This window comes from Gobio gobio (genome assembly GCF_949357685.1).
Source record: "Gobio gobio genome assembly, chromosome: 8".
NCBI lineage: Eukaryota > Metazoa > Chordata > Actinopteri > Cypriniformes > Gobionidae > Gobio > Gobio gobio.
Genome location: NC_137114.1, coordinates 19204960 through 19232240, shown reverse-complemented (window position 1 = coordinate 19232240; position 27281 = coordinate 19204960). Strand labels below are relative to the sequence as shown.

Below are 27281 nucleotides of genomic sequence, written 5' to 3'. Positions count from 1 at the left end.
GTAGAATCTGAGAATCTGAGATCACATTTCAGTGGTGGACATTATCACTTGTCCGCTTGTCCGGGACAACTGAAAGAGAATTGTGCTTGCCCAACTGAACAAGTATCCTGATTCAAACGTCAAAATAACAAAAATAACTAAGGAATCACCAAAACGCAAGAATGATTCTGCATTCATTTAGTGTAAGTGGCAATCGATTGTGAATAATAATTTAATATATAATGTACTGACGGTACAAGGTTGTGCTGTCGTTGCCCTTTATAAAGATTATAATATCATAAATATGTCAAAGCTGACTGAACACCAGTGAGAATATTGCTTCAGAAGAAATTATATTTACAACACACACAAAAAAAATATTTTTTTCTCTGGATAAGCAAATGTTTTACTCAGACAAGTGAATGACCGATGTACTTTTTCGAAGGACTAGCACTCGAAAAGCCTTAATGTCGAGCCCTATTTTGTCGCAAAGATTTGATTTCTCTTTGTTTCTTTTTCGAAGGTGCCAAAAATGTAGCCAAAAAAAAAAAAGAACTGATATCAGGTCCTTTAATTGCCTTTGGCATTGACTACATCTGACAACTCCAAACACACTTAAGTACAAAGTAGCATCTGTCCTTTTTTTAATGATCCTCTTGGCTTCCCTCCACTACATCATCTCCTGTTACACTTTTCCACCGCAAAACCCTTAACTTCGCTCCGAAAGTTTTGAAATCTCGCCAAAAAAACGGCAAAGTTGCCAATGCAGCCCCAAAACAGACCCTCCACCTCTCCCAGCCGTCCTCCAGGAGGAAGAGAAGGAGGAATATTGGGCAGATAAGCCTCTCCTTTAGCCTCCAGCCTGACAGACAGATGCTGCTCTCGCTAGCATGCGGGGGAGGGAGACCAACAATACATAAATATTAATCAGATGGAAGATTGAGAGGCTCATCGCACCCAAAGAGAGAAAGAGAAATGTAAGAAAGCGGAAAGTCGAGACTTTTGCAGTGATGGAAATGTAATTATGCGTATTCAATATCTGTATACGCCCCGAGGCCAGAGAAAGTCATGAAGTTAAGAAATGTAAAACTACACACACACAGACAGCACTTTGTCTTATTTTACCGCATTATTCACATTTGAGCAAACCGCTAACTCTAAGTATTAAACTTCAGCATGTAACTTGCCTTGCACCAACTGGGTGAAATCTTAAATCATGCAGTTTCTTGATATGATGTATTATGTAATAGTAAGATGCTGAAGATTTTTGCCTAGAGCCCAAAAAGCATGAGTAAAATGTAAAACATTGAAGGAGGGACTATATCTAGCTATATCTATATCTAAGACACCAGAATATCATAGAGACTTGACTCAATTGGGCCTGTAAGCAACAACCTAGCAACCATCCAGAACATTAATAAGAATAAGACATTAGGCACATTCACATCAACTGATTTGTGATCAGAGTTATAGTTTTAACAGCTTTTAACGCTGTTTATCCAATCAGATTTCCTAGTCAGAGTGCTCTCTTTCATAATTATTATTAAATCACTTTAAAGTCATTATCTAATTCATAAATCTTGACTAAGACGAGAGCATTTTCCACTATTAACACATGATCAGTAAGACAAATCCATCCGTTTGTCTCTCACAGGTCAGTGCTAGAGTATAATTACCTGCCTTATTTATTAATAAAGCGGTGCTGATGAATGTGAAGATGTGTTCAGGTGTGCTTATTAACTCTTTGCTGATAATCAGGTGACCTCGTGTATGTTTTTGCTGTCGAGTTTATTGCTACATTAGTCATGGCCAGAGGCGTAGTTGGTGTGATGAAAGGGTGAGCATGGCTGATTAGTTGGCAGAGATTTACCCGCCCACCCACCGCCTCTGTACGTGCGTTGGTTCCTCTGCTCCTGCATATGGGTGACATAGAGCTGGAGGGCACAGTGTCTCTTCCCTCTCTCTGTTTATTCTCCTGTCTCGATAGGGAACCCCATTAAGTCCAATTAAGTTTTCCTTGTAGTCACCCCATCAAATAAAACTCACACACACCCTCCTGCAGACAGATGCCTTCACATACACCGTGATTTACTGCGTCTTTAAATAGGCCAGAACTTTCAAACAGGTGTCTCTCTGCATCCCTGTTGAACGTGAGCTAACATTTGAACACTGCTGGAGAGTGTTAGCATTTTAAAGGACTTAATGAAATGGCATCTGTTTCAGCAACAAAAGAACATTTATTTGTGCCTCAGGGATTGTAAGCATGACTAATTCTGCAAATGGTTAAAGAATGAGCTAATCTTTTTCTCCCTCTCTCTCTCCCTCTCTCCCTCTCTCTCTCTCCCGCTTTTTAGTGTTACGTGATGATTTCAGACAGAACCCTACAGACGTGGTGGTGGCCGCTGGAGAGCCGGCCATCTTGGAATGCATCCCTCCTCGCGGCCACCCGGAACCCACCATCTACTGGAAGAAAGACAAAGTCAGAATCGACGAGAAGGATGACAGGATCAAGGTGAGATGTTGAACTGGTGAACTAATCATATGTAAATACTGATGAACTATTTATTTTTTTACATTTATACATTTAGTCACATTTATATTTATTTTGTTGTTTCGAAAAGCCCTTGTAAATATGAATAAAAACTAAGACAAAAAATCCTTTAAACTCAAAATGTTACTATAAATGTTATTTATTTTGTCACATTTATATGGGTTTTGTTTTCCGTTTCTTTTTAGTTTGTTTTGCAAAGCCATTGTAAATCTGAAGAAAAATCGAAATGAAAATTCTTCCAATTTTTGCAAGAAATGGACATTTATTTTGTCACATTTATATGATTTTTTTTTTTGCGCTTTGTTTTGTTTTGCAAAGCCCTTGTAAATATAACGAAATATCGAAAAACAAAATTGTACGAAGCCCCTAAAGGAACATGGTGAGGGTAAAAATAAATTTGATGGAAGGAAAAAAAATGTTGTCAATGCCTTCGCATTCCCTCGCAAATTGTTTGCGCTCCCCAGAGAAAACGTTGCATTCGCTCGCAAAGGACACAAAAGTCTTGCGAACGCAAACTTTCTCGGGGAAAAGTTTTACGAGTGAACGGAAAAGCATTGAAATATGTTTTTTCCTCACTTCTCATATTTTTTTTCCATCACCATGTCCCTTTAGGGGCTCAGTAAAATTGCTATGTATAATATTATATAATCCCTATATACAATATATACTTTTTTTTTAAACTAAATGACAGTTATTTGGGTAACACTTTACAATAAGGTTTCATTATAGTTAACTATGGAAGCTTTTTCTGCCACAGAATAAAAAATAAAAAAGGTTATTACGACTTTATACCATGCAATCCTGACTTCTTTTCTCGTAAGTTGCAACTTCTTGCGCGTTATAAAGTCAGAACTGTGAGATATCAATTTGCAATTCTGAGAAAAAACTTTCCTCAGAATTGGACTTTATAACTTACATTCGCAAGTTTATATCTCACAATTCTGAGAAAAGAAGTCAGAATTGTGAAATAAAAAGTCGCAACCTTTTTTTTATTATTCCATGGCAGAAACAAGCTTCCATAGTTAACAGCATTAGTTAACATGAATTATCAAAGAACAATACTTCTACAGCATTTATTAATCTTAGTTAATGTCAATCTCAACATTGCCTATACATTGTTAAAATCTAAAAATTGTATCTGTTAAGTAAGGGATAATGTATTGCAGGTTGTTATCGTACATCCAGGATAATGTACATCCAGCCAGTTGTTATCGCAGAATAAACACCGACATAGTGATCTTGCGTCAGTCTGAAGGGGTTTATTCTGCGAAAATAACCGGCTGGATGTACATTATCCCGCTTATTACACGGCAATTTGCCTCAAGTAAATTAGACACAAAATATTGCTTTTGAGTTTAAATATTTTATTAGCTCTTACACAAAGTTTCCGCAAAGAAAACAGTTCCATACTGCTTTAAGCCTTTATCTATTGCTGAAAAGATTTGTTTTTACCATATATGTTGAAATTAATGCTGAAGGGGATAGTTGACCCAAAACTGAATATTACCTCATGATTTACTCACCCTCAAGTCATCCTAGGTGTATATGACATTCTTCTTTCAGACGAATACAATCGGAGTTAGATTTAAAAAGTCCTGGATAATCCAAGCTTTATAATAGCAGTAATGATTGCTCTGTTTTTGAAGTCCATAAAAACTGCATCTGTCCGTCAAATAACATGCTCCACACGGCTCCGGGAGGTTAATAAAGGCCTTCTGAAGCGAATCGATGCATTTGTGTAAGAAAAATATCCATATTTAAAACTTTATAAAGTAAAGTTTCGGCCGATCGCCTTCCGTATTCAATTTATGGGAAAAGTGTTGAAAGTGCCTCTCGCAATTCAAAATGCATACGTGACGTCTGTCGAGCATAACTGGTAGTGTAAGCCTTTTGAACTGCAGAGGCACTTTCAACACTTTTCCCATAAATTGAATACGGAAGGCGATCGGCCGAAACTTTACTTTATAAAGTTTTAAATATGGATATTTTTCTTACACAAATGCATCGATTCGCTTCAGAAGGCCTTTATTAACCTCCCGGAGCCGCGTGGAGCAGTTATTTGATGAACAGATGCATATTTATGGACTTCAAAAACAGAGCAAGTAATAGTACTGCTATTATAAAGCTTGGATTAGCCAGGACTTTTTTTTATATAACTCCGATTTTATTTGTCTGAAAGAAGAATGTCATATACACCTCGGATGACTTGAGGCTGAGTAAATCATGGGCTAATTTTCATTTTTGGGTGAACTATCCCTTCAAGTCTTCCATTGTAACCCGTGGTGGTTAAGTGTTTTTCAGTCACAAGATGGCGTTAGACAGACAACGGAGTGACACGTTAAGCATTATAAGTATATAAGTAGTACCGGTCAAGATAACTCATAGTACCCGGATGAGCGGTGTGTTATTCACTTTGCCAGTTGTTATCTGGGAATAACATATTGCTGGAATGCGCGATGGACCAATCAGAATCAAGTATTCCACAGAGGCATATAACTAGCATGAACATGTTTATTGATTAACATAGCAAAGGTTAATGCATGCTGGAAAAATATTATTTCTTGTTTATTTAAGTTAATGCATGACCTAATGTTAACAAAACGTATTGTAAAATGTTACCTTTTTTTTGGCAACAAAGAAACCCTTATTTGAGGTGTAGTAGTTTATGGCCTGTTAATGATCTGATAATTACAGGTTCAAAACCAGCAAAAGGTGAATCATAAACCACCTCCATTTTCCCCCTGAGCAAGGCACTACATTTTAGGTAGTTCAACGGAAAGTGCCGCAAACTTGTCGCATCAGGTGTTGCAGAGACTATAACGTCCCAGTGCTCTCTTTCAGATCCGTGGAGGGAAGCTGATGATCTCCAACACGAGGAAGAGCGACGCTGGTATGTACATCTGCGTGGGCACCAACATGGTCGGCGAGAGAGACAGCGAGACGGCCCAGGTCACTGTGTTCGGTACGTGCCAATTCTGATCTCTGACATTTCAGACCACAAAAAGTCCCATCGCAGAATCATGAATCATGCTCTGAAAATGTTTAAGCTCATAGTTTTTTTGGAATGCTTTTGTAAACAAGCAAGCGATTTTTCCATCATGAGAGAATGTGTCATGTTTAATTCGTCTATAATGCTTGTGTCTTCTAGTTAGTCATAAAACATGCCGGGACACAAAAGCGTATCATACTCTTACACAATAACGCAAATCTCTGTGAGAGCTTCTGTTCGCTGTGTGTGACTCAATGCTGAGTCACAGTGAGTGAATGAGATCTCAGCATCCATTATGTCCTTTTTTTTTTTTGTCTGTTTGTCTTTTAGAGAGGCCCACGTTCCTTCGACGGCCCATTAACCAGGTGGTTCTGGAGGAGGAGGCGGTGGAGTTTCGCTGTCAGGTGCAGGGAGACCCACAACCATCCGTCCGCTGGAAAAAAGACGAAATTGATGTCCCCCGCGGGAGGTGAGACGGGATAAGTTGGCAGAGACGTCTGCCAATCTAAAGCATTATTTCAAATGTCTACTTGTATAGCCATCTGTGATGTAGGTGTCGAGCTCCATGCTGGGGCCCATTTTCAGAAACACGCAAGCTCTGTCGTGAGGCCCCCCTGTAGATATTATAAGCCAGAGCTGCGCCACGGGCCTCAGTGGTTGGGCCTCATTCTTTTGCTCCGTGCTGAGGCCCTGAGGTAAAGACAGGTGAGGCTGCAGGTGGACCGGTGCAGGTGAGGCTCTGGCACAGCAAAAGAGAACTTACTCACCCTCAGGCCTCTTCATTCAAACTGTGATAGTGAGATAAAGAGAGGGAGAGAGGACGGGAACACTTCTGACAAAGATCATCCTTCAGGTGGTACAAAAAAAGATTTAGTCACGGACCAGATACATTGTGTCAAAAGCAATAAATCCTCAATCGAATTCATAACAAAAAACACAAGATTAGATAGGAAATGATCACTGGTTAATATACTCTTACAAAAATATTAAGTACTTTGCTGTTTTTGATGATTTTATTAAATGTATGGTTTATTAATATACACTACCATTTTTTTAAAATAATTTTTTCCCGCAAGGATAGATTAAATTGATCTAAATTGACAGTACATGGGTCAATGACAAATAAGAAAAATAATATTTTTTTTAAGATAAAAAAATAATAGTTTTAAGCAAAGGAGTTTTAAGATGCATTTTAATGTCCCAAAAATGTATGGTGTTGATTCATATTGGTTTTACAGCTTTTAAGACAGCATTAATTCATTATTAAGCAAGATTTCTGATTTTACCACCCAGAAAATGTCAGGTGGTGCGACCATATATTAATTTAAAATAATATACATATACAATATACCAATGAATTATTGTAAAATGCATATCACATGGTAAATTCCCTTTCCTTTTTATATGTATTGCCCTTTTAGTCCAATTCATATAAACAGACACTTTTCTATGTGTTCAGAACACAATTTTCCACAAGGAAATTATAAGGAAGTTTTTTTTGTATACATTATATAATGGTTTACATTTATATTTCTTACTTCATTTTGCAATTGCAGTGGGAATCGATACTTTTAAATGTAAATTTGCTGATCGCACCACCTGACATTTTAGGTCTTTGAAACACCACAACTCAAAAAATCAATTGAATTTCAAAAAAATTAAAAGAGTATCTTATAAAGGAAATATTGTAGATCAATTTGATGTGACATGTATTTATTTTTTTATTTTTTTCAAGGAAAATAATGAATTCGGACAAAAAACAGACGTCATGTCATTGACCAACATGTATAATGTTGAAAAAGATTTCTGTTTCAAATAAATGCTGTTCATTGAACTTTCTATTCATCAAAGAATCTGGAAAAACAATTATCACAAAATATTAGGCAGCACAACGGTTTTCAACATTGATAATAAAAAGATAATTATAATAATATGCAGCAAATCAGCATATTAGAATGATTTCTGAAGAATCATGTGACAATGAAGACTATATTAGTATATTAGTATATATATATTAGTGCTGTCAAATCGTTCCAAAATAAAAGTTTGTATTTACATAATATATCTGTGTGTACTGTGTATAATTATTATGCACATAGAAATACACACACATGCATGTATATATGTATGAAAAAATATTTATATATATATATTTATATATAAAATATGTCTATATAATATAAATGTTATATATATATATATATATATATATATATATATATATATATATATATATATATATATATATATATATATATATATATATATATATATATATATATATATATATATATATACTTGCAAATATTTCTTAAATATATACATTAATTAGTGTGTATTTATACATAATGATTATACACAGTGCATGTATATATATGTGAATACAGAATAAATATACTTTTATTTTGGATGCGATTAATCAATTTAACAACAGTAATATATATATATATATATATATATTGTATTTCAGTTATATTAAATTGTAATCATATTTCAGAATATTGCTCTTTTACCATATTTTTTATCAAATAAATGTAGCCTTGGTGAGCAGAGGGACTTCAAAAACATTAAACAAATATTACCGACCCCAAATTGATATAAATGGTAGTGTATATAAAGGATTACCAGATTTATATACTTAGCCTACTTAATTTATTTTTTATGGTATATAAATTTTGTTATGGTATTTCATGTTTCGTCCAAAAATACCAGGGTACATGGCCAAAAAAAAAAATCACGCTGTTACCATTTGTACCATGTCCAAAACCCACAGTAAAACCATGGCACTTTTTTGTAAGTGAATGATTTGATGAAATATTCTGAGAGTCAAGTATTAAAATAAATATTCAAAACAGCATCAGTGATTGAAACACGTGCGTGCCTCAGCCAGCAGATAAGGATACGAGCAGCGGCTGTGTTTTTGAGTGCTATCATGCCTTGTTTGTTTGTGTGTGTCTGTGATATGGTACAGGTCACCGGGCCACATGCTCTCACAACAAGCACGCAGACAAAATAAACCATCGCGTCTCTGTGCACTTTTCAACGTTTTCCAAATCTGCACAGGTTTCAAAGTACTCCTTTTCAACAAATTCTGCAAGGCCATTGATTTCATAGTTTCGGATGGCAGAATATGTACTGTAATATGGGCTCTAAAACCAATGTGGTTGAATTTGTATCCGTTTATTGTTAGTTCATCGCGATTATATTCTGTCCTGTAGTGACCCAAATTCTACATGTAATAAAGTCATACAGATTAAGATATAATTACTTTACCATGTTCCTTTCATCAGATCACAAACGTCGCTCCGTGCATTTCCGTGAAGACTTTTCTTGGTTTATTAGTTTTGTAAGAAACAATTAGATTAATCTACATTATTCAGCTGTCAGTTAAAACACACAAAGTAATTAATTCAGCGAGCGCGACAATCAGTGTATCTGTCAGGTAATAATTCAACACGCTTCTTCTCTTTTCTTTCCAAGAAGCATATCGAGAAATTAATTAGGTTTCAAGAGAGAAACAATGACATATCTAATAATTAAATAACTCGCAGTCGCGCAGCACGTAATTACCACAAGACCCAGACTAGACAAAACACGTGTCTCGTGGTCATATTTTATTTCCTGTCTCTGAAACGGCAGATTATTTTAATTCTGACATTCTCAGCCGTCGCCCCGTTGTGCAGAGTCACTTGTATTTCCCTCATCGGCTCTCTCTCCTGATTATGTAGCTGTCTGACTTCAAAGAGCTCGCGTTTGTGTGGTAGATAACGGGTTGGCAACCAGTTGACCTTCAGGTTACACAATCGCACACACGTGCAACCCGCTAGCCCATAAACGCAACGTTTCCATAACATTAAAATGGTGAAAACCTTTGGAGAAGGCACCGGATCCGAACACCAAAATGCTGAATTCTCTTGCAGACTTTCCCAAGCTTCTGCTGCTGTCAGGATGCCTGTGCTGTTCATATAGAGATGAGATATGAACTCATTAGCTTGTCAAAGTAACACCAGGCCATTTGGCGCAGACTTTCACAGCAACTCCGAGTAGGAATTAACAAGGAAAAGACACTCAAAAGCGGTGTCTGCAAATGTTTACGCTCCAAATCTGTCAGCCACGCATGCCACGTAATATGTGTGCGTGTGTTGTTTAGAGACCAATGGAGTGTAGTGTATCCTCAGCATTGCCTTGCTTCATGTGTAATTGCATTCTTCTCCTAATAGAGAACAGATCCAGCTCAGAGAGGAAGCACATACAGAGCGCTACTGTTTCTGTGAGTGTGCGTGTGCGTCGTTTTTACCAGGCTTGTTTCATGCAATATTTAGTCTTAGTGGTTGAAAATCTGATTAGCATCTGTTTATGTTGTTTCTTTAATCTCTCTCTCTCTCTTTCTGTATCCAATCATGTCAGACTTTGCCTCAGGCTCTGACAGAAAGACACTTGATACATCGGAGTGTTTAGCTTCTGTGCAGTGTCATTCTCCTTCCGTTTTCATTCAAACAGTATCAGCTTTATTCTCCCAAACTTGACTTGAACCTGGGCTTTATGACCTTACAGATATGATTCAATTTGATCAGGATATCCCTAATATAAAGAAAAATGTGTAATATATATACACCGATCAGGCATAACAGCCCTGACCCGTCGAGGTATGGACTCCACTAGACCCCTGAAGGTGTGCTGTGGTATCTAGCACCAAGATGTTAGCAGCAGATCCTTTAAGTCCTGTAAGTCGTGAGGTGGGGCCTCCATGGATCGGACTTGTTTGTTCAGCACATCCCACAGATGCTCGATTGGATTAGATTAGAATTAGATACTGACCACTTTAGACCGGGAACACCCCATTAGAGCTGTAGTTTTGGAGATGGTCTGACCCAGTCGTCTAGCCATCACAATTTGGCCCTTGTCAAACTCGCTCAAATCCTTACTCTTGCCCATTTTTCCTTCTTCTAACGCATCAACTTTGAGGACAAAATGTTCCCTTGCTGCCTAATAAATCCCACCCACTAACAGGTGCTGTGATGAAGAGATAATCAGCGTTATTCACTTCACCTCATAATGGTCATAATGTTATGCCTGATATATATATACAGTATATATATATATACAGTATATATATATATATATATATATATATATATATATATATATATATATATATATATATATATATATATATATATATATATTAGTGCTGTAAATCGATTAAATGTCTGGTCTTGAAAGCATTTGCATGAATAAGAGCATGATGATATAATGTAACTGCCAAAGGATGACAAAAACCATTGATGCGTTAATTACATTCAATATTTATGTTTAGTTACAATTATTATACATTTATGTGCATTTGTCTCATTGTAAGTATAATAATTAAGTGCTTTTTTAATATTATGAAAAATACATAAGAAAAATAATGCAAAATAGGTTCAATTTTCATTTTACTCTATATACCATTTCTTTAGATTTTGAGGCTTTAGATTTTTTTTTTTTATAAAGCAGCACACATTCTGTGACTTGGTTGTGTATAAACAACAGTCTATTGAAGAATAATTCTGGTCTTATTGGTCATCCTGTCAGGGATCCTGTCTCCAGCGCCACATGGCATGCTCTCTGAGCCCTGCTTCCTGTGGAAGGGCGTATCTGGAGTGACAGACAGCAGACAGAGTGTTGTCTAGCTGTCAGACAAAAAGCTCTATGGCACAACGCCCTCTCACACTTGCTCACAGACACGCATATACACTCCAGAAATCCCAATTATAGCAACATACTACAAAGAAGACCAACCTGCAAGGCCTGTCAACTTCTAAGCCATACTTTCACCTCACACACACGCAGCTCATCACCTTTGGCTGTCAGTTTCCAGGACATAGTGCTCCTGAAGTACCTAGGAGCTGCCAGAGAGGTGCAGATCAATAAGGCTGGATTCTACATCTCAAATCCCTCTCTCTACAGTCTGACCTGGAATCGGCCTGTTTCTCTGATTAGCTACACCCAGATACACCGACTTCTCTCACACACACACACACACATTCGGACGCCTCATAAATATTGGAAGCATCTGCGGTTCCAGTTGAAAGCCTCCTCCTTCTCTGTAGAGTGTGTGTCATTGTTGAATAATTGATATTTCGCTGTCAGCAATAAAAAAAAAAATGCAGTTTCTATACAGTGCTCTTTCTGAATATACTAGGTTTTCTTTATCTGGTATTGTAAATAGCATCTGCTCAGATGCATTGTTCATTTTAACGGACACACAAGTGTCATGGTTTTTTCAGAAGTCATTACTCCAGTCTTCAGTGTCACATGATCCTTCAGAAATCATACCAATATGCTGATTTGCTGCTTTTTTAGTATTTAACCCCTTAACTGTCACCGTCCCGCTAGCAGGACACCTGGCGCTCTTTTTTTCATATCATATCTTTTAGTAATCATCATAAATTAGGAATCATTTGAAAGCTTACGAACTCAAAATTCATTCTGTGAAAACTGTTTTGAAATCGGATGTTGCGTTACCATGGAAACAGTACTCTAGCGGGCTCCTCCCCTAGTGGGCGGTGTCATGTCTCATATTACAAAAATGTATTTTAAATACTTTATAATCAAAACCTTTTCTAATCTTGACAAAACACATATCGTCGGAAAGGTCTCAGTCTCAAGGTTCCATATTTGGTGACTGCTTTGTGATGGAAGTGATATTTGGACAGAACTTTCGCATCAAAAAACAATCAATGGAATTTGAATAACAGGCGGTGGCTATTTTTGGTATAGGCCCTAAACAAAATCTCATGGCAACTTCAATTTTTTGTGATATCAACTTCAAATTTGGAACACAACTTGGTTAGACATATGGCTTTGATTTTATAGTATTCTTTTGTAAAATATATATTTTATACAAAATAAAAAATATTTAGTACAGTATTTTTCATTTACAATAAATTTTAACTTCCATAACTTTCATTTTTTTTTATTTTTTCAGCAATAATCTGCCGAGTGTCTGCTTTAAAACAAGACCAAACTTAGGTGTAAATTCCAAAGCATTCTTGAATTACAGCCTAAGTTTGGGGGGTGACAGTTAAGTGGTTAAAAGAACAGCATTTGAAATCTATTTTTTATATAATATAAAGGTCTTTACTGTCACTTTTGATCAATTTAATGCATCCTTGCCTAATAAACTTTTGTTTCTATTGTAATTTAAATAAACACATATACTGTAATAAACATATTTGTACATACCATATCATCTTCTGCTCATATGTGTTTCAGGTATGATATTAAATATGATAAAGATGACTATGTGCTGAGGATAAAGAAGGCAGCAGCGAGTGATGAAGGATCCTTCACCTGTGTAGCGGAGAACCGAGTGGGCAAAACGGAGGCGTCCGCCACCCTCACGGTCAGAGGTCAGTTGAGTATCCAAGTCTACCACAGAAGTTCAACTTTAGAGCCTGACAGGGGGGGGTTGGCTGCCTTCAAAAACCACAGACTCAAAACGCATGCAATCAGCTTGGTCGAATGCTTTTGATTGCATCATTGATTACCAATTACTGTTTTTGATTACTTGATTATAATTATTGATTCCTGAATTCCTAAATTTTGCCCCCCTGCTTAATGAAATGTATATTATATGTAATATATAAAAATATATAGATCTTTTTTTCTTCTTCTTTGGCAAATGAAATCAAATTAGTGCATTCCAGATGCCCAACAGTGTGCTGACCTGGGTTATTTGACTCTATCTTAAGGTTTCCCTTTACTGGAAATCAATAGCGGTATAATGTATTTTGGTGTAGTCTCAGTCTAAAAGAGTGAGATAACCTCCTGACTGGTCTCAAATGAACTCCTGAAGTGTAATTTAGGTGGCGAGTGAGCTTGCCCTGAGCACCAATGCTTTTTATTATTTACACCCCCTAGAATGGAGGCCACCAACCCCCTGCACACACATAAACACACACACACACACACACACACACACTATCTCCTCGATTCCACTGTGGCACTCCGGCCCATACCAGCGAAACCATTTCACAGTTTACTGGTGCAGACCGACCTCGGAAAGCCCAGCTCGGGTGGGCAAGGTTAATAATTTTTTTTTTCTTTTTCGCCATAATCTCCCTCTCTCCCCTTCCACCTCTTCTCCGTCTCCCTTCTCTTCTCACCACATTAAATCAAACTGCTTAGATGCTCTGCAGAGGGCTTTAAACCCTCACATAGGGGGGTTTTGGTGGCCTTCAAGAGGGGGGCTGGAGCTGCCAATGGAGACAGCCGTCAATTTTCAGCCCTTTTGAAAGCAGGATTTACAAGCGGACAGAGTTCAGCCGTGAAGGGATGTGTGGGGATGCAGATGGAGGGGTTTTACACAGGCTCCCTTTCAAGAGAGAGAGAAAGATAGAGGAGGGAAGGAAGGAGAGGACAGCACTCTGAGCATGATTGCTCCCTCTTAATGTCAATATGGCATCAGCCTCCTCGACAGCTCCACTGCTGCATTAAATATGAACTGCTTTTTTTTTGTCAGCTAGTTTCTCTTGGCCGTTCTGTCAATATTGTCCACATTCTGTCTTGCCGGTTCAGCTTTCTCACTATGTAGACCTCATTATTGCAGGTGAAGCAGATCTCATAGCCTGATTTTTTATCCCGGACAAGCCCCCGTTTTTAATGGCTTCAAATGAAAATGAATACCTGTCAGTTAAGGAGGAGAGAGATGACTGCTGATTTTGCTTTTCTTAGCTCTCCACATGCTCACACAATAAAAATAAACATTTTATTATTTTGCCACCGGGTGGCGCTAGTCCAGGTTAACAATTTTGTGTTTTTTGGGGGGGCTTTTTTGAAGATTTCGGTCCATATCGAAGTTGAATTTCTCCTCTCTTCCTTGCATCTCTGCCATGGAATCTGTTTCCACCGACCAATACCGTGCTGAAATGATGTGCCCAAAAAACACATTGCCATTGTTCATTCTGAATTTAATTTATTTTGTTCTTAATTCCTTTCGCTTTCTTCTTTGTTCGTCCTTTCTGTTTGTGTATGTCTTTTGTTCATTTTTTGGTTGTCTTCACTCCACCATTGTTGTGTCTTCAGCTCGCCCTGTCGGTAAGTACCCATCCCAGTCACTCCTTCATACTGCATGTGTTCCCTCTGCCTTCTGTGCTTCTTCCTCCCTTCCTGCTACACACACACACACACACACACACACACATACAATGCGGTGGCTCAACTTACCCTGTAGAGGTTCAGTGTTTTCCTTTCCCATCCTGCTGATCTTGATAGCTCTTAACTAAGGTAACACAATAGAGTTGTATCCTGTACTAACCTGTGGCTGTACTAACTACCTTTATTATAGGACTTTTATGATAGTACTGCTTAAAATGCTTACTAGATGAGTGCGTGATATTTTCTTAAAACTTGTGGCTTCTGCTTAACGGATATAATTCAGAATCCCTTCCTGAAACACACACAGCCATCTGGGCATATAGTTGAAATACTTCGAAACTCTGTGTTCCAGTGGGTCTTCGATTAGTCATGTCCGTTCCTGTTTATTTTTCTGTCTGTGTGTGCATTTCGGAGAGAGTGTGCATGCTTTTTTTCCCTGTTGTTCTCATGTGTGTTTACTTACAGCTCTCAGAAGTGTGTTTAGTCGTGAACTCTCTCCAGCGCGGAGCAGATGTGCTATGTCATGAATTAAATATAGGAGCTGATCAGCTATTCTGCTCTTACAGGGACGTGTTCTCCCTGCAGACACTTCCCAAAAGAAGCCCAGCTTGTGTATTATTCACACAACACACATGCATTAAATTATATAGCAGAGATGCAATCAAATGCAATCACAGTTTATTTATGACTAGCTTTGTTCTGCTCTTTAGAACCCTCTGTGGAACAAATAGACTTGGGATGTGGCTTTGTGTGAGTGTTTTCCTCCCCTCTTAGCCAAAAAGGACTTTACCACTCAACTGCACAATGAAGTTAAGCGTCCAAGTCCTCAAACAATCACTTTGAGTGAGTGGCATCTGTAAATGCCCATCTTTTATGCCCGCTCACACCAATGCAAAAAAAAAAGTTGAATGAAACTGGGCCAATCTGTGATTTAAAGCCTTCGTGTGATGCCCAAAGTCACAGAAGTGCCCGCGCCACCGTGCGCCCAGATTGGGAAAGCCTGTAAATCTGCCACCATCTGTAACTTGCCTGAATGTGTCAGCCTTAGTCAAGTACAGCCTCACAAAAGAGGGATCAGACACATAAATCACAAACACTTGCAGACTTCTCTTGTCCACAGTTGCCAGCTGCACAGGCAGTAGAGGGGCTCATTTAGGGATCAGAATGAAGGGGAGAGTGTTTTTCCATGGTCAGACCTTTTCTTTTTGTAGATGGGCGTACCGTGAGTAATGGTTCCCCTGCTAAACAATCTCAACCGTTTGGAGTCCTGCGTCTAGATTTATTGTTGCGGCTACAAGTATAAAACGAATACACTGTCAAAATGTTCAAATTATGTGATGGTTGTTGTTTTTGGTCCAAATTCATGACTTCTTTGAAACTGACTGAAAAGTATCAACTTTTGATAGTAGTAGTGAGTTGTGTTTATTTTTGTTCGGTTAAAAATGATTGATTGTAGGGTCACAGTCCAGAGTTTCTCGCAGAAGAAAATCATTCTTTTATTTAGGTCAGCGAAAAACGTTTATTTCTCTAAGTAAAAACCTTTGCTCCATCCTCGAAACTCCCTAACTGTATGTTCTTCAGTGAGTGTTACCACTCAGCAATAACATTTTATCTTCTCACAAGCTCCGGCTGCCATTCCCTGCCTTTGAAGACTCTGACGAACCTTTTTTAGATGAGTGGTGCCCTAACCTTCTCATTAAGGAGAAAGTAGCATTGACTCCATGTCAAGGGGAAACTTTGGAACCCTGTTCCTGCATTCTGATGCCATTTTAAGGTCAGGTTAGACAGGGAAAGTAGGGAAGATGGCACTTTTAATTGGTTTATTTGAATGTGCTCTGCAGGAATATTGGCGGGTGAGTTGAGAGGTTAAAAATACTTTGCTAAGTGTGACGCATACGGCGGGAGAAAATGTCCGTTTTTGTGAGAACTTGACCCAAGCTGGCACTTAGAATAGAGAATGATGTCCTTTAAAATGCCAACAGCCAATTCGATGTTTTCCAAGCTTGTCCAGCTTGTGACCTCTGCGTGTCTTCGATACAGGAATAGAAACTACTTTGTGTACTTAGAGTAACTCGAGCATTTAAAGCCACTGACAAGAGAAGTGTCCACGCAGGTTCACGGTGTGGCATCCTCACATAGCTTCTCCTCTCCGTGTGTCCTGACCGGAATGACCCACCCTTCCCTCTGGTGTTGTGACCGCAGCACGGCCGTGTCTGAAAGCTGCCCGTCATTCATTCAGTACCGCCATCTGCGGGCTCACCTGGATGAATGGCTTCCTGTGGTTGCTGTTGCTGTCCTTGCTGTTTGTGGTCAAAGCAAACAGATAAACCAAGAGGCCGAATGCTGTCGGAAACGGGCTGATGCATGGAAGCTCTGTCTCAGTGACCTCGGCAGTCAATGCCTGTGGATGCTTGACCTTCCCAATGACTGCCAATGATCAGCGTGCGTGTATGTGCATTTGTGTGTCTGAGGGTACGGTGTAACGTTCATGTCTTTGGTTCTTGACTCAGCTGCACCACAGTTCGTGATCAGGCCGCGGGATCAGATTGTGGCGCAGGGACGAACTGCCAGTTTCCCCTGTGAGACGAAAGGGAACCCACAACCGGCGGTCTTCTGGCAGAAAGAAGGAAGTCAGGTAAGAGCACATTTTTCTCTTTTTTTTAAGTCCCATTGAAGTGCCTTGAAGCGCAACATTATTCAATGTGTTGATGTAATTTCCACTGAAACTGGAAGACAGGGTGGGACATATCGAAAAGCTCCTCCCCTTTTTAAAAATAGGCAATAGCGTTTTGTTTATATCACAGATTCGCCTCGATAGAAACCATATTTACACTGTCTGAATCGTTCCCTATCCCCTGTATAGTGTACTATTTGCCATTCATCGTGTAGAAAATAGTAAATGTGTAAACAAGGGACCGATTTTAGCCGCAGCTTCAACGTCTATTCGGGGGCGGGACTCTGTCTATAAAGCATTTGACTGGACAGAAAATCTGATGAGAAGCTGAGGTGTAGCGTCATCAAAATCATTGATTCATATTGGCGGAAGTGAGAGACTGTAGGTTTTGAATGCTTATATCTTCTAAATGCAAATTTTTTCATTGTTTTGGAGCAACACTAGCTTATTATAATAGGACTAATATATTACTAAAAGCCAAAAGACTTTTGATTTCATGGGGACTTTAACCTACTCTCATTTTTTTTGTTGAAGTTTTGGGCTACTGGTTACCATACATGCTCTAGGGATACTGACAATAACAGAAAGGAAAATGGGGGAACAAATCCAAGTCATATCTAGGGGTGGGCCACCAAGCAACCGCCAAAAAGACCTTAGTAACCACCCAGAACATGCTAAAGCATTGTAGCTGTTTAAGAGTTTTAGCATTGGCAAGCTAGTTGAAGGTAGACTATTTAAAAGTCTATTTAAATGGGAAATATGGGAGTATTTGAGCCTTAATCCCAATATTTAATGCACTTTCTATTACACTTTCTGTCCTACTGTTCCTCGCTTAAGTAAGATATGAAGGTATTTGTTAAAAGGCAAAATTAAAGCAGTTATTGAGTCATTAGCGCTGAGAGAAGCCTCTCAGTCACACTTGAGGATAATGGACCCAACATCTATCATGTGTGAGAGGCTAATTAAAAAAAAGAGCAAAAGAAAGAAAGAAAAAACATCATTTGGAGCATAATTTGGAGCATTAAAGTCATTAGGTGTAATTGAATCCGGCTAATGCCTTTCGTTTTCTGTCGGTCAGCTATGAGGACTCAGAAATCAAAAGAGAGAGAGAGAGAGAGAGAGAGAGAGAGAGAGAGAGAGAGAGAGAGAGAGAGAGAGAAAATGAAAGGAAGAGTAGAGAGATCTCAAGGATATAAAACCTGAGGTAAATGTGAGGGCTCTGTCAATGACGGCCATTAATGAACCCAGCTTGTTATCTGCCATAATTAGCAAACTGGCTAAACCGGCCGCTGGTGGCGAATTAGCTTTGAATCACCTGGCCTCCCCGCTTTGCAACTGATTTTATTTCAAACACGACAGCCTGTCAGACAGAGTGAGTAAACAGCGCAGCCCAAAGCAATTACTGGAGACATTTGGACACAATGGATACTCACAGTCAGGGGTTAGCATACTGGTTAGCAAGAGCTCTATCTTCGGTGTTCCCCGCAATTTTGAATATTTAAAGTCATGCCGCCATAATTCCTTTCGGAAATTGATCATTTGAATAGTTGACAATACTGATAATTTACCACCTCTACTGCAAAATTGTTTTCCCTGGTGTGTTTTTATTCAAAGAATGGTGGGTTGCAGAATTTTCTGGAAATGCTCTTCACACGTTGTTTCTTGTTTTCTTTTGTTTGTGTAGAACCTTTTGTTTCCAAATCAACCCCAGCAACCCAACAGTCGTTTCTCGGTGTCGCCCAGTGGAGATCTGACCATCACGACAGTGCAGCGGGCAGACGCGGGGTACTATATCTGCCAGGCCCTGACGGTGGCGGGCAGTATCCTGGCCAAAGCACAGCTTGAGGTCACAGACGGTAAGCACTGGGGTGAATTGGACCATAACAGTGCTTTGGGAATCTGGATGGATTCTTGCCTAGTCCAGTGTTTCATTCTGCTTCTTTGTTTTTAGATTCAGGACTTTTTTTGTGTGTGTTAATATTTGTTTAATGAAGCAATTCCGTTCCTTGTAACATATTTTATAAATCTTAAAATTGAATTTTTGTATTTTAATATTAAATTCAAAGAGGTTCTGAAAGTACCCCATTTCTTCCACCCATGCTTTTTTTAAACAATGTTGCATTATGCTGCAATTTTAAAAACATTGGTTTTATTTTAAACGACATTGGTTAAGCCTGCGTGTTTATCATTTCGCTCTCTACCATTCGCTGTCGCTCTCTTTTCACCACTCTTTCATTTTCCCTCATTCATATGTCAGCCCACATTTTTTCACACCTGACACAAACGAAAGGCCTCAATATCCCCATACAAAAGTACAGGCAGAAAGATAAATGCCATATGAAAACCACTTCTGTTGCCTCTGGATCCACATTAAGAGCTGAATTGGAATGCGGCCTTGAGCTCTCCCCGCTCTGCATTGATTCTGCCTCGCTATGTGAAATGAATAGCAAGCCTGACGACCCTGAATTCAGCTCGCGTTTGAATATTACAGGAGCACGTCTCTGTGAACTTCTCTTGACAGGAGGAAAACTTCATTTCAGCTCGAGAAGGGAGTGAAAACAGCCGTCCTTGAAAACTTCAGATACTGATGATGGAAAAATTGCTTTGGCAACAAAGCGTGTTTTGGGTTGTGTAAGATTTTTTTTCTTTAAAGGAAAAAGTAGCAAAAAGTGAACTTTTCAACTACATATTTAGTCTAACAGTATAATGTAATTCGTTTAAAAGGTGACAGTTGACAGCAAAGCATATAAATGAACCAAACTTGTGTGAAAAAAACCGCACACAACCTAGAATCTTACTCAGAATGTAAGTGTGTGTGAGATGTTGTGCAGGATGACAGAGAAGAGAGATGACAGGAACGAAAGAGGAAGAGGGTCACGGCCACACCTGCGCCGAAGGAAGAGCTATGATTTAGTGGCTGTTGAGGTGGCAAAGGGAGCCGGACAGGTTCAAGGAGAGATTTGATGAAAAATGGCTGCTGCCAGACGGCGCCAAGGCCTTCACTTTGCTGTCCCGTCAGATGAACAGAATTCCATCATGTCGCTCCAACACACATCATATTGTATCAGTCTTATTACACTCGCACGCAAACCACACATCCTAGTAGACACCGCAATAGTAAATAGTAGACCAAATTATGTTTCATTCTGCGGTTCTTTAGAAGATTATCATGCTGAAAAGAACATTTCTGTTCCGTCATCCATGGAAACTCTTGGAAACACCCCCTCTATCAAATGGGATGAGATCGGACTGATTTGAAACAACTGCAGTCTAGTCAGTGAAAGATCAAATGCAACAGTGCAACACTGAAGACTCATTCTGTACAGAGGATGCAGCTTTAATCCAAATACAGCCATTATGCTTCATCAGTCTCTATCTGTCTGCGCACTCATCTCTGGGGTTTATGCTGGCTTGATGGATGTGCCTGTAAAGCACTCTTGGGTTTAACCTCCGTGCGGGGTAATCCACATTGATGAATTAGGATGGCAACTCTTCATCCCTGAGCCCAAATGAGGCATTCCGATGGAGATTTGGACAATATAAATACCATCCTTTATTCAGAGAGAGACGAATAGTAACGCAGCAGAGAATGGAAGAAGACTGCTGTATTTAAGGGTTAGAGGTGCAGTCTGTAATTAGCACCCACTGGCTTTTTCCTCATTAATTCACACCTGCTAATTAATATGTCCTCAGTGGGGCAAGGGACAGGACATGGCTGTGATTATTATATTATTAGTAGTTAGAGAAATAAATGGGTGGTGCCTCTTGAGGGGCGTTTGATGCCCGTTTGTATATCAGAAGACATCAATAGTTAATATTATACATTTTAAGATGTAAAATATCTGTACACATAGAGATAGCTTCTCATGAACACCCAAATTTGATTAACACATCATTATAAACGTAACAAAACATGTATGGTTCATGTTTTGAGAAGCAGTTTATGCGTCTGTTTTTTGGGGGCACGTTCTCTAAGCCAGCATGAGATATTTAACCCACCACACTCGCTCTGATAGTCAGTATAGTAATGTATAGTGTATAGTATAATGTATAGTATAATGTATAGTAATACATGAAGTCTGGTTCCTAAATGAAGGATCCCAGGGCACTAAATGGAAGTTACAAAACCACCTCACTGCCACATCAGTGAGCTAAAAACCAAGACTCAGCGTTTCTCCCAGTTTTTCCCAGAATGCTTGGGGGGTAGACGCTGCCCTGTGGTGCAACCACAAAATGTGCATATAACCCTGTTACGTCCAGGAATAAGGCAATCATGGCTTCATCCTGCTTCCTGTGCCACACGAGCATGGCCACAATGTTTAATGTTTCCAGACACTTTTAATGACCAGCATGTTCTTGCTTTCCTGTGCTAAAGCAACAGATGATGTAAGAAGGGCTGTTGGTGTCGTGATGTCATCATCTGTAGAGAATATATTATTGTAGATGGACAAGCATGCTAATTGCTACCAATCTCCAATGTTTCCATTTCAGCAGAAAATGGAGAAACCAACTCAAAGCCATGGCCTAGTTATTAGCACATGTGCTCCAGACTTGTTGAGTCATTGCACTTACACAGGAAATGTTGCAGATCTGTTGTGCTCCGGACACATTCTCACCCTCTCTTCCTAATTATTTCCTGTCTCCTCTCTTCTGTCGCTTTCCACATCCCAATTTGTATGCAATCCCATAAAAAGCGTGTGCAATATAATAGACGTCAGAATTGTTTGATGTTTGATCTATCTATCTATCTATCTATCTATCTATCTATCTATCTATCTATCTATCTATCTATCTATCTATCTATCTATCTATCTATCTATCTATCTATCTATCTATCTATCTATCTATCTATCTATCTATCTATCTATCTATCTATCTATCTATCTATCTATCATCGTCTGTCTGTCTGTCTGTCTGTCTGTCCATCCATCTTTCCTTCAGTCTATTTATATATCTATCTATCCTTCTGTCTGTCTATTTTTCATTTTCTATCTATCTATCTATCTATCTATCTATCTATCTATCTATCTATCTATCTATCTATCTATCTATCTATCTATCTATCCATCCATCCATCCATCCATCCATCCATCCATCCATCCATCCATCCATCCATCCATCCATCCATCCATCCATCCATCCATCCATCCATCCATCCATCCATCCATCCATCCATCCATCCATCCATCCATCCATCCATCCATCCATCCATCCATCCATCCATCCATCCATCCATCCATCCATCCATCCATCCATCCATCCATCCATCCATCCATCCATCCATCCATCCATCCATCCATCCATCCATCCATCCATCCATCATCATTCTCATGTATTTTAACTGAAGGACCAACATGTGGGCTTAATCTTAAATTCTCTTTCCTTCCTCCCTCTTTCTCTCTTGTTTAGTGTTGACCGATCGTCCTCCCCCCATCATCCGGCAGGGTCCAGCTAACCAGACTCTGGGTGTAGACAGTGTGGCTCTTCTGAGGTGCCATGCATCTGGAGAACCGGTTCCAACCATCAGTTGGCTGAAGGACGGGGTCAGTCTGCTGGGGAAAGACCCTCGTATGTCCCTGCAGGACCTCGGCAGCCTACAGATCAAGGGTTTACGGGTGAGTCTTAACACTTTTGAATAGGTAGGTAGGTAGGTAGGTAGGTAGGTAGGTAGGTAGGTAGGTAGGTAGGTAGGTAGGTAGGTAGGTAGGTAGGTAGGTAGGTAGGTAGGTAGGTAGGTAGGTAGGTAGATAGATAGATAGATAGATAGATAGATAGATAGATAGATAGATAGATAGATAGATAGATAGATAGATAGATAGATAGATAGATAGATAGATAGATAGATAGATAGATAGATAGATAGATAGATAGATAGATAGATAGATAGATAGATAGATAGATAGATAGATAGATAGATAGATAGATAGATAGATAGATAGATAGATTTTATTTGATTATTTGCCAACCCTGATATAATCACCAATACATCCCTAATATGAATGTTCAGGTGTGTATCTGTCATTTGTGTATTTCTAAGACCATGTGTGTGAGATTGTGTGACTACCAGCTGTCAGAAACATCTCCGTCTAAGTGTGATGTATAAGCTTAGCGAAATTCAATCAGATATCGGTAAGACATAACAGAGACGGGCAGAGGGAATCATATTGCATTACGGGGATGAATGGGAAATATTGATTTTGGTAAATTGTTTGATACTATCACTTAGGGATACGACAGCTCTCCCAAGAATCATTTACGGAAGCCTGGACGGGTTCCAGCTGCACACACATTTGCACATGCACGCACAAACAAACACACTTTTAGGGCCATATTGAATTTAAAGTCCCCAAGCCCTCCCCGTCAGCTCGGGATGGAATAGCCATTATGCCTGACAGTGCTGCCCACCTCTGACATTTTATCTAATAAATGGAGGCGAGGCATCCTGATGAAAGGCAACAAACAACAGGGAGATCGTCCCAGAAAGGTAGAGAGGGGGGGATATGCGCCAGCTGTCAACGGTCCAGAGGGTTTCAGTGACTTCCCCTTTAAATGAATTAGTCTACCTCTCATTGCGGTTAGTGGGTGGGTTTGTGAATTTGCCAGCAAGGATAAAAGCTGGCTGAAGGGTGCGGAATAGAATATATCTACCATATTAATGTCAGCGCTTAAGCCGAACTGGACGTGCTCAAGGTTACCATCACCCTGGAATCGAAAGCTTGTGCTTACTGTGAATCGAACTGATTAACCGTTTAGTGAATTCACAATGCGTGAAGATATAAAGAGCAAGGAATGTATTTGTTTCTATCTTTCAGCTCTCAGATTCTGGTATCTATACTTGTGTGGCGGCAAGTTCTAGCGGGGAAACATCTTGGAGTGCTTTTTTGGAAGTCAAAGGTACTTTTATGCAACTTTTTGCTTTTTATGTAACGTATTCTTCCAGAAACTTGCTGATGTCCTCAAATTTCCTGATGTTCTCTCTTCAGAGTCTGGTAGTCTAGTTGTCGTTAAAGACCGGGATGAGAACGAGCTCCCAGGTCCTCCTTCCAAACCTCAGGTCACCGACGTCACTAAAAACAGTGTGTCATTGTCCTGGCAGCCTGGTCTTCCTGGAGCATCACCCATCTCGTCATATGTTATTGAGGCTTTCAGGTATGAATGTTGTCATAATTGAGCTATTTCTTAAGTTGTGTTGGAAATTAATTGCTCAACCAGATCGGACTTTGGTCAAAGTAGAGGCCATTTTTCATTTGACACGAACACAACTGAGGGGTTGTAGTCTAATCTGTCCGCAATTTTGAAAATAAGTCTACACACATTTCCAGTGTACAAAATATGGGTTTCAAACTCTGACATCACTCTGCCTCATTGCATGCAGCCAATCGGTGAGCAACAGCTGGCAGACTGTGGCCGATCATGTCAAGACTACACAGTACACCATTAAGGGTCTTCGTCCCAACACCATCTACCTGTTCATGGTGCGAGCAGTCAACATCCAGGGCCTGAGCGACCCGAGCCCCATGTCCGAACCCGTCCGCACTCAAGGTATTTAACAGAAACTCTCTAAATTGTGTATATAATTGTATGTTTTCTTAAGTTGGCTAAGGCACCCATGGGAATGATGTCCATGTCAACGACTTTTTAATTTAATCCTAGCTGTTGCCCACAGAGAACGAGATCTAGTCTAGATACCACATGGTCTACGCTCATTAGTTTCAGAGACTGAGTATATTGTAGAACAAACATCATCTACTTTTGGAGTGTTTAATTGAGTTAGTGCACTGGCTGGTACCTTAATGATCATTACGGAGGGGGAAAAGGGCCAACCTCGACTGGAAAAAGATTCGATTAAGGTGCCAAGGAGTCTTCCATATGTTCATTAGGGGTGACTGATTCTGAGACCTTGGGTATATGTATCCTCACAGGTTGGGTTGAAGCTGTGCTGTCTGCTGCTGGAGTCAGTGAAAATGACTCCTCATCGCTCTTTTAGGGGATTAAATTGTGTTTAAGGGATTATGTTGTACTGGCCGGTAATTTAGCATTGTCGGAGCACTATAAGAAGTAATGGCATTGGCCTCTGCCTCTCTCTTTACAGATATAAGTCCTCCAGCACAGGGTGTGGATCACAGACATGTGCAGAAGGAGCTGGGTGAGGTTATTGTACGGCTACACAACCCTGTGGTCCTCAGCCCCACCACCATACAGGTCACATGGACGGTAAGATGTTCTATGATTGGTCAGAGCTAAAGGTTTTAGCATGTTAACTGTGATTGGCAAGATATTGTAGCCTGTTATTGTGGTTGAATGAACAGAAGTTTCAGCTCATAAACTATAATTTGACAGAAGCTATTACACTCCAAAAAAAAAAAGGTTCTATATGGCACCAAAAATGGTTCTTCGTCGTAATCATAGAGGAACCACTTTTGGTGCTATATAGCACCATATCTTAACATGTTCTGTATATGGTAGAGGTGCTATATAGCACCTTAGTCAAAGAACCGGTGAAGAACCTCTGAAGAACCGCTGAAGAACCACTGAAGCACCAAAATTTGTGCTATATAGAACTTAAAAAGGTTCCCCTATGATTACGAGCCAAGAACCATTTTTGGTGCCATATAGAACCTTTTTTTTTAGAGTGTACACAAGAACCATGATTGGACTGAGGTTTTAGCATGGGCACTATGATTGGATGGAGATTATAGCATCTGTACTGTGATTGAGCCGAGGTTATAGAGCATGATGTCATATGCCTGAATGATAAAAAACTATTATTTGAGTCTCTTTGGCACTGATAAGAAAAAAAGCGAGCCGATCGCGCCGGTCCACCGCCGACTCGAGAGGGTTAAAGATATAGTTTGAAAATATTGTCAGCATTTATTATTGTACTTATGTTGTTCCAAACTTTTCTTTATAATGTGGAACACAAAGGGTATTTTGAATGTATAAAATGTATGCTTTTGTCCATACAATCCTTGTGTACCACAGAGTTTGCCGTAATATCATTTGACCGTACACGTATATTGTTTGATATCCAAATAAGTGCATTAGTTCAGAAGTGAACTCTTTTATTTTGCTGGCTGTTTCCATTTCCCACCTCAGTCTTCCAGCATTGATATAAACATTGTAAAAGTGTTTATGGTTTGTTGAATTGCATTAAAATGGAGATTTTACAGCTTTGGCTTTGTCACATTAGTTGGTAAGCACTCTCCTGCGGTATATTAATGATTACCATCAACCATCATTACAGAGACAAATATAAGCATCTGTCTGTTCGGCCTAAATGGGGGATAGGCTATTTCAGAGGTATTTTTCTCATATGAATAATCCATAAATCTTCTGCCTACACGGCCCCTGGATACAGCAGCACTCTCGCGGTAAACGTAGGTGGTGTCAAGAAAGCTTTTATGACCCTGAATCATTCAATTAATGAAAGTTAAAAAGCGTAGGAAGGATGCCCATTGGGCTGATTTACTCCACGTGTAGGGAGGAAAAGCAGATGTTTAATATCTCACTCTCAAAGCCAGGTTTTGCTGTTAGAAAGACATTAATGTGAGTTATGCACACTCCTTATCTTGGTAAATACAACTTTTTTTCAGTGAACTAAAAAAAGAACAAGGCTTTCAATGAATGAAGCGTCTTGTTTGCCATTTTGTTGATTTGAGGTAGCGCTTGATCTTTATGTTAACAGTCTTTGTTGATTTTAATGTGCACGTATGTGTATACTTACTACGTTTTTTACACCGCATATTTGTCCAAGGCGGTTATATCTTGCATGATCGCTGTTATTTATGTTCTTTGTTGAGGTGTGTTTTGGCACGAGGGCGGGACTCACATGAGATTGACCAATAGCAAACAAAAAGGATCCAATGACCCAGAAAATTATTAGGAACACTTGTTAAATTTCTCATTAATGCAATTATCTAATCAACCAATCACATGGCAGTTGCTTC

At 39.4% G+C, this 27281-nt stretch overlaps 1 protein-coding gene across 3 annotated transcripts in view; it reads left to right on the top strand.

The window, feature by feature from the left end:
- Positions 1-27281, top strand: part of robo2 (roundabout, axon guidance receptor, homolog 2) — a 236605-nt gene that overhangs the window by 143579 nt on the left and 65745 nt on the right. For all 3 annotated transcript variants that reach the window (XM_079823626.1, XM_079823625.1, XM_079823624.1), the window contains exons 3-13: positions 2334-2491; positions 5372-5492; positions 5850-5988; positions 12777-12922; positions 17171-17295; positions 19019-19190; positions 22744-22949; positions 24147-24228; positions 24318-24483; positions 24710-24876; positions 25427-25548. In XM_079823626.1, the coding sequence (XP_079679752.1) occupies positions 2334-2491; positions 5372-5492; positions 5850-5988; positions 12777-12922; positions 17171-17295; positions 19019-19190; positions 22744-22949; positions 24147-24228; positions 24318-24483; positions 24710-24876; positions 25427-25548 (1604 nt within the window). The remainder of the gene's footprint in view (positions 1-2333; positions 2492-5371; positions 5493-5849; positions 5989-12776; positions 12923-17170; positions 17296-19018; positions 19191-22743; positions 22950-24146; positions 24229-24317; positions 24484-24709; positions 24877-25426; positions 25549-27281) is intronic.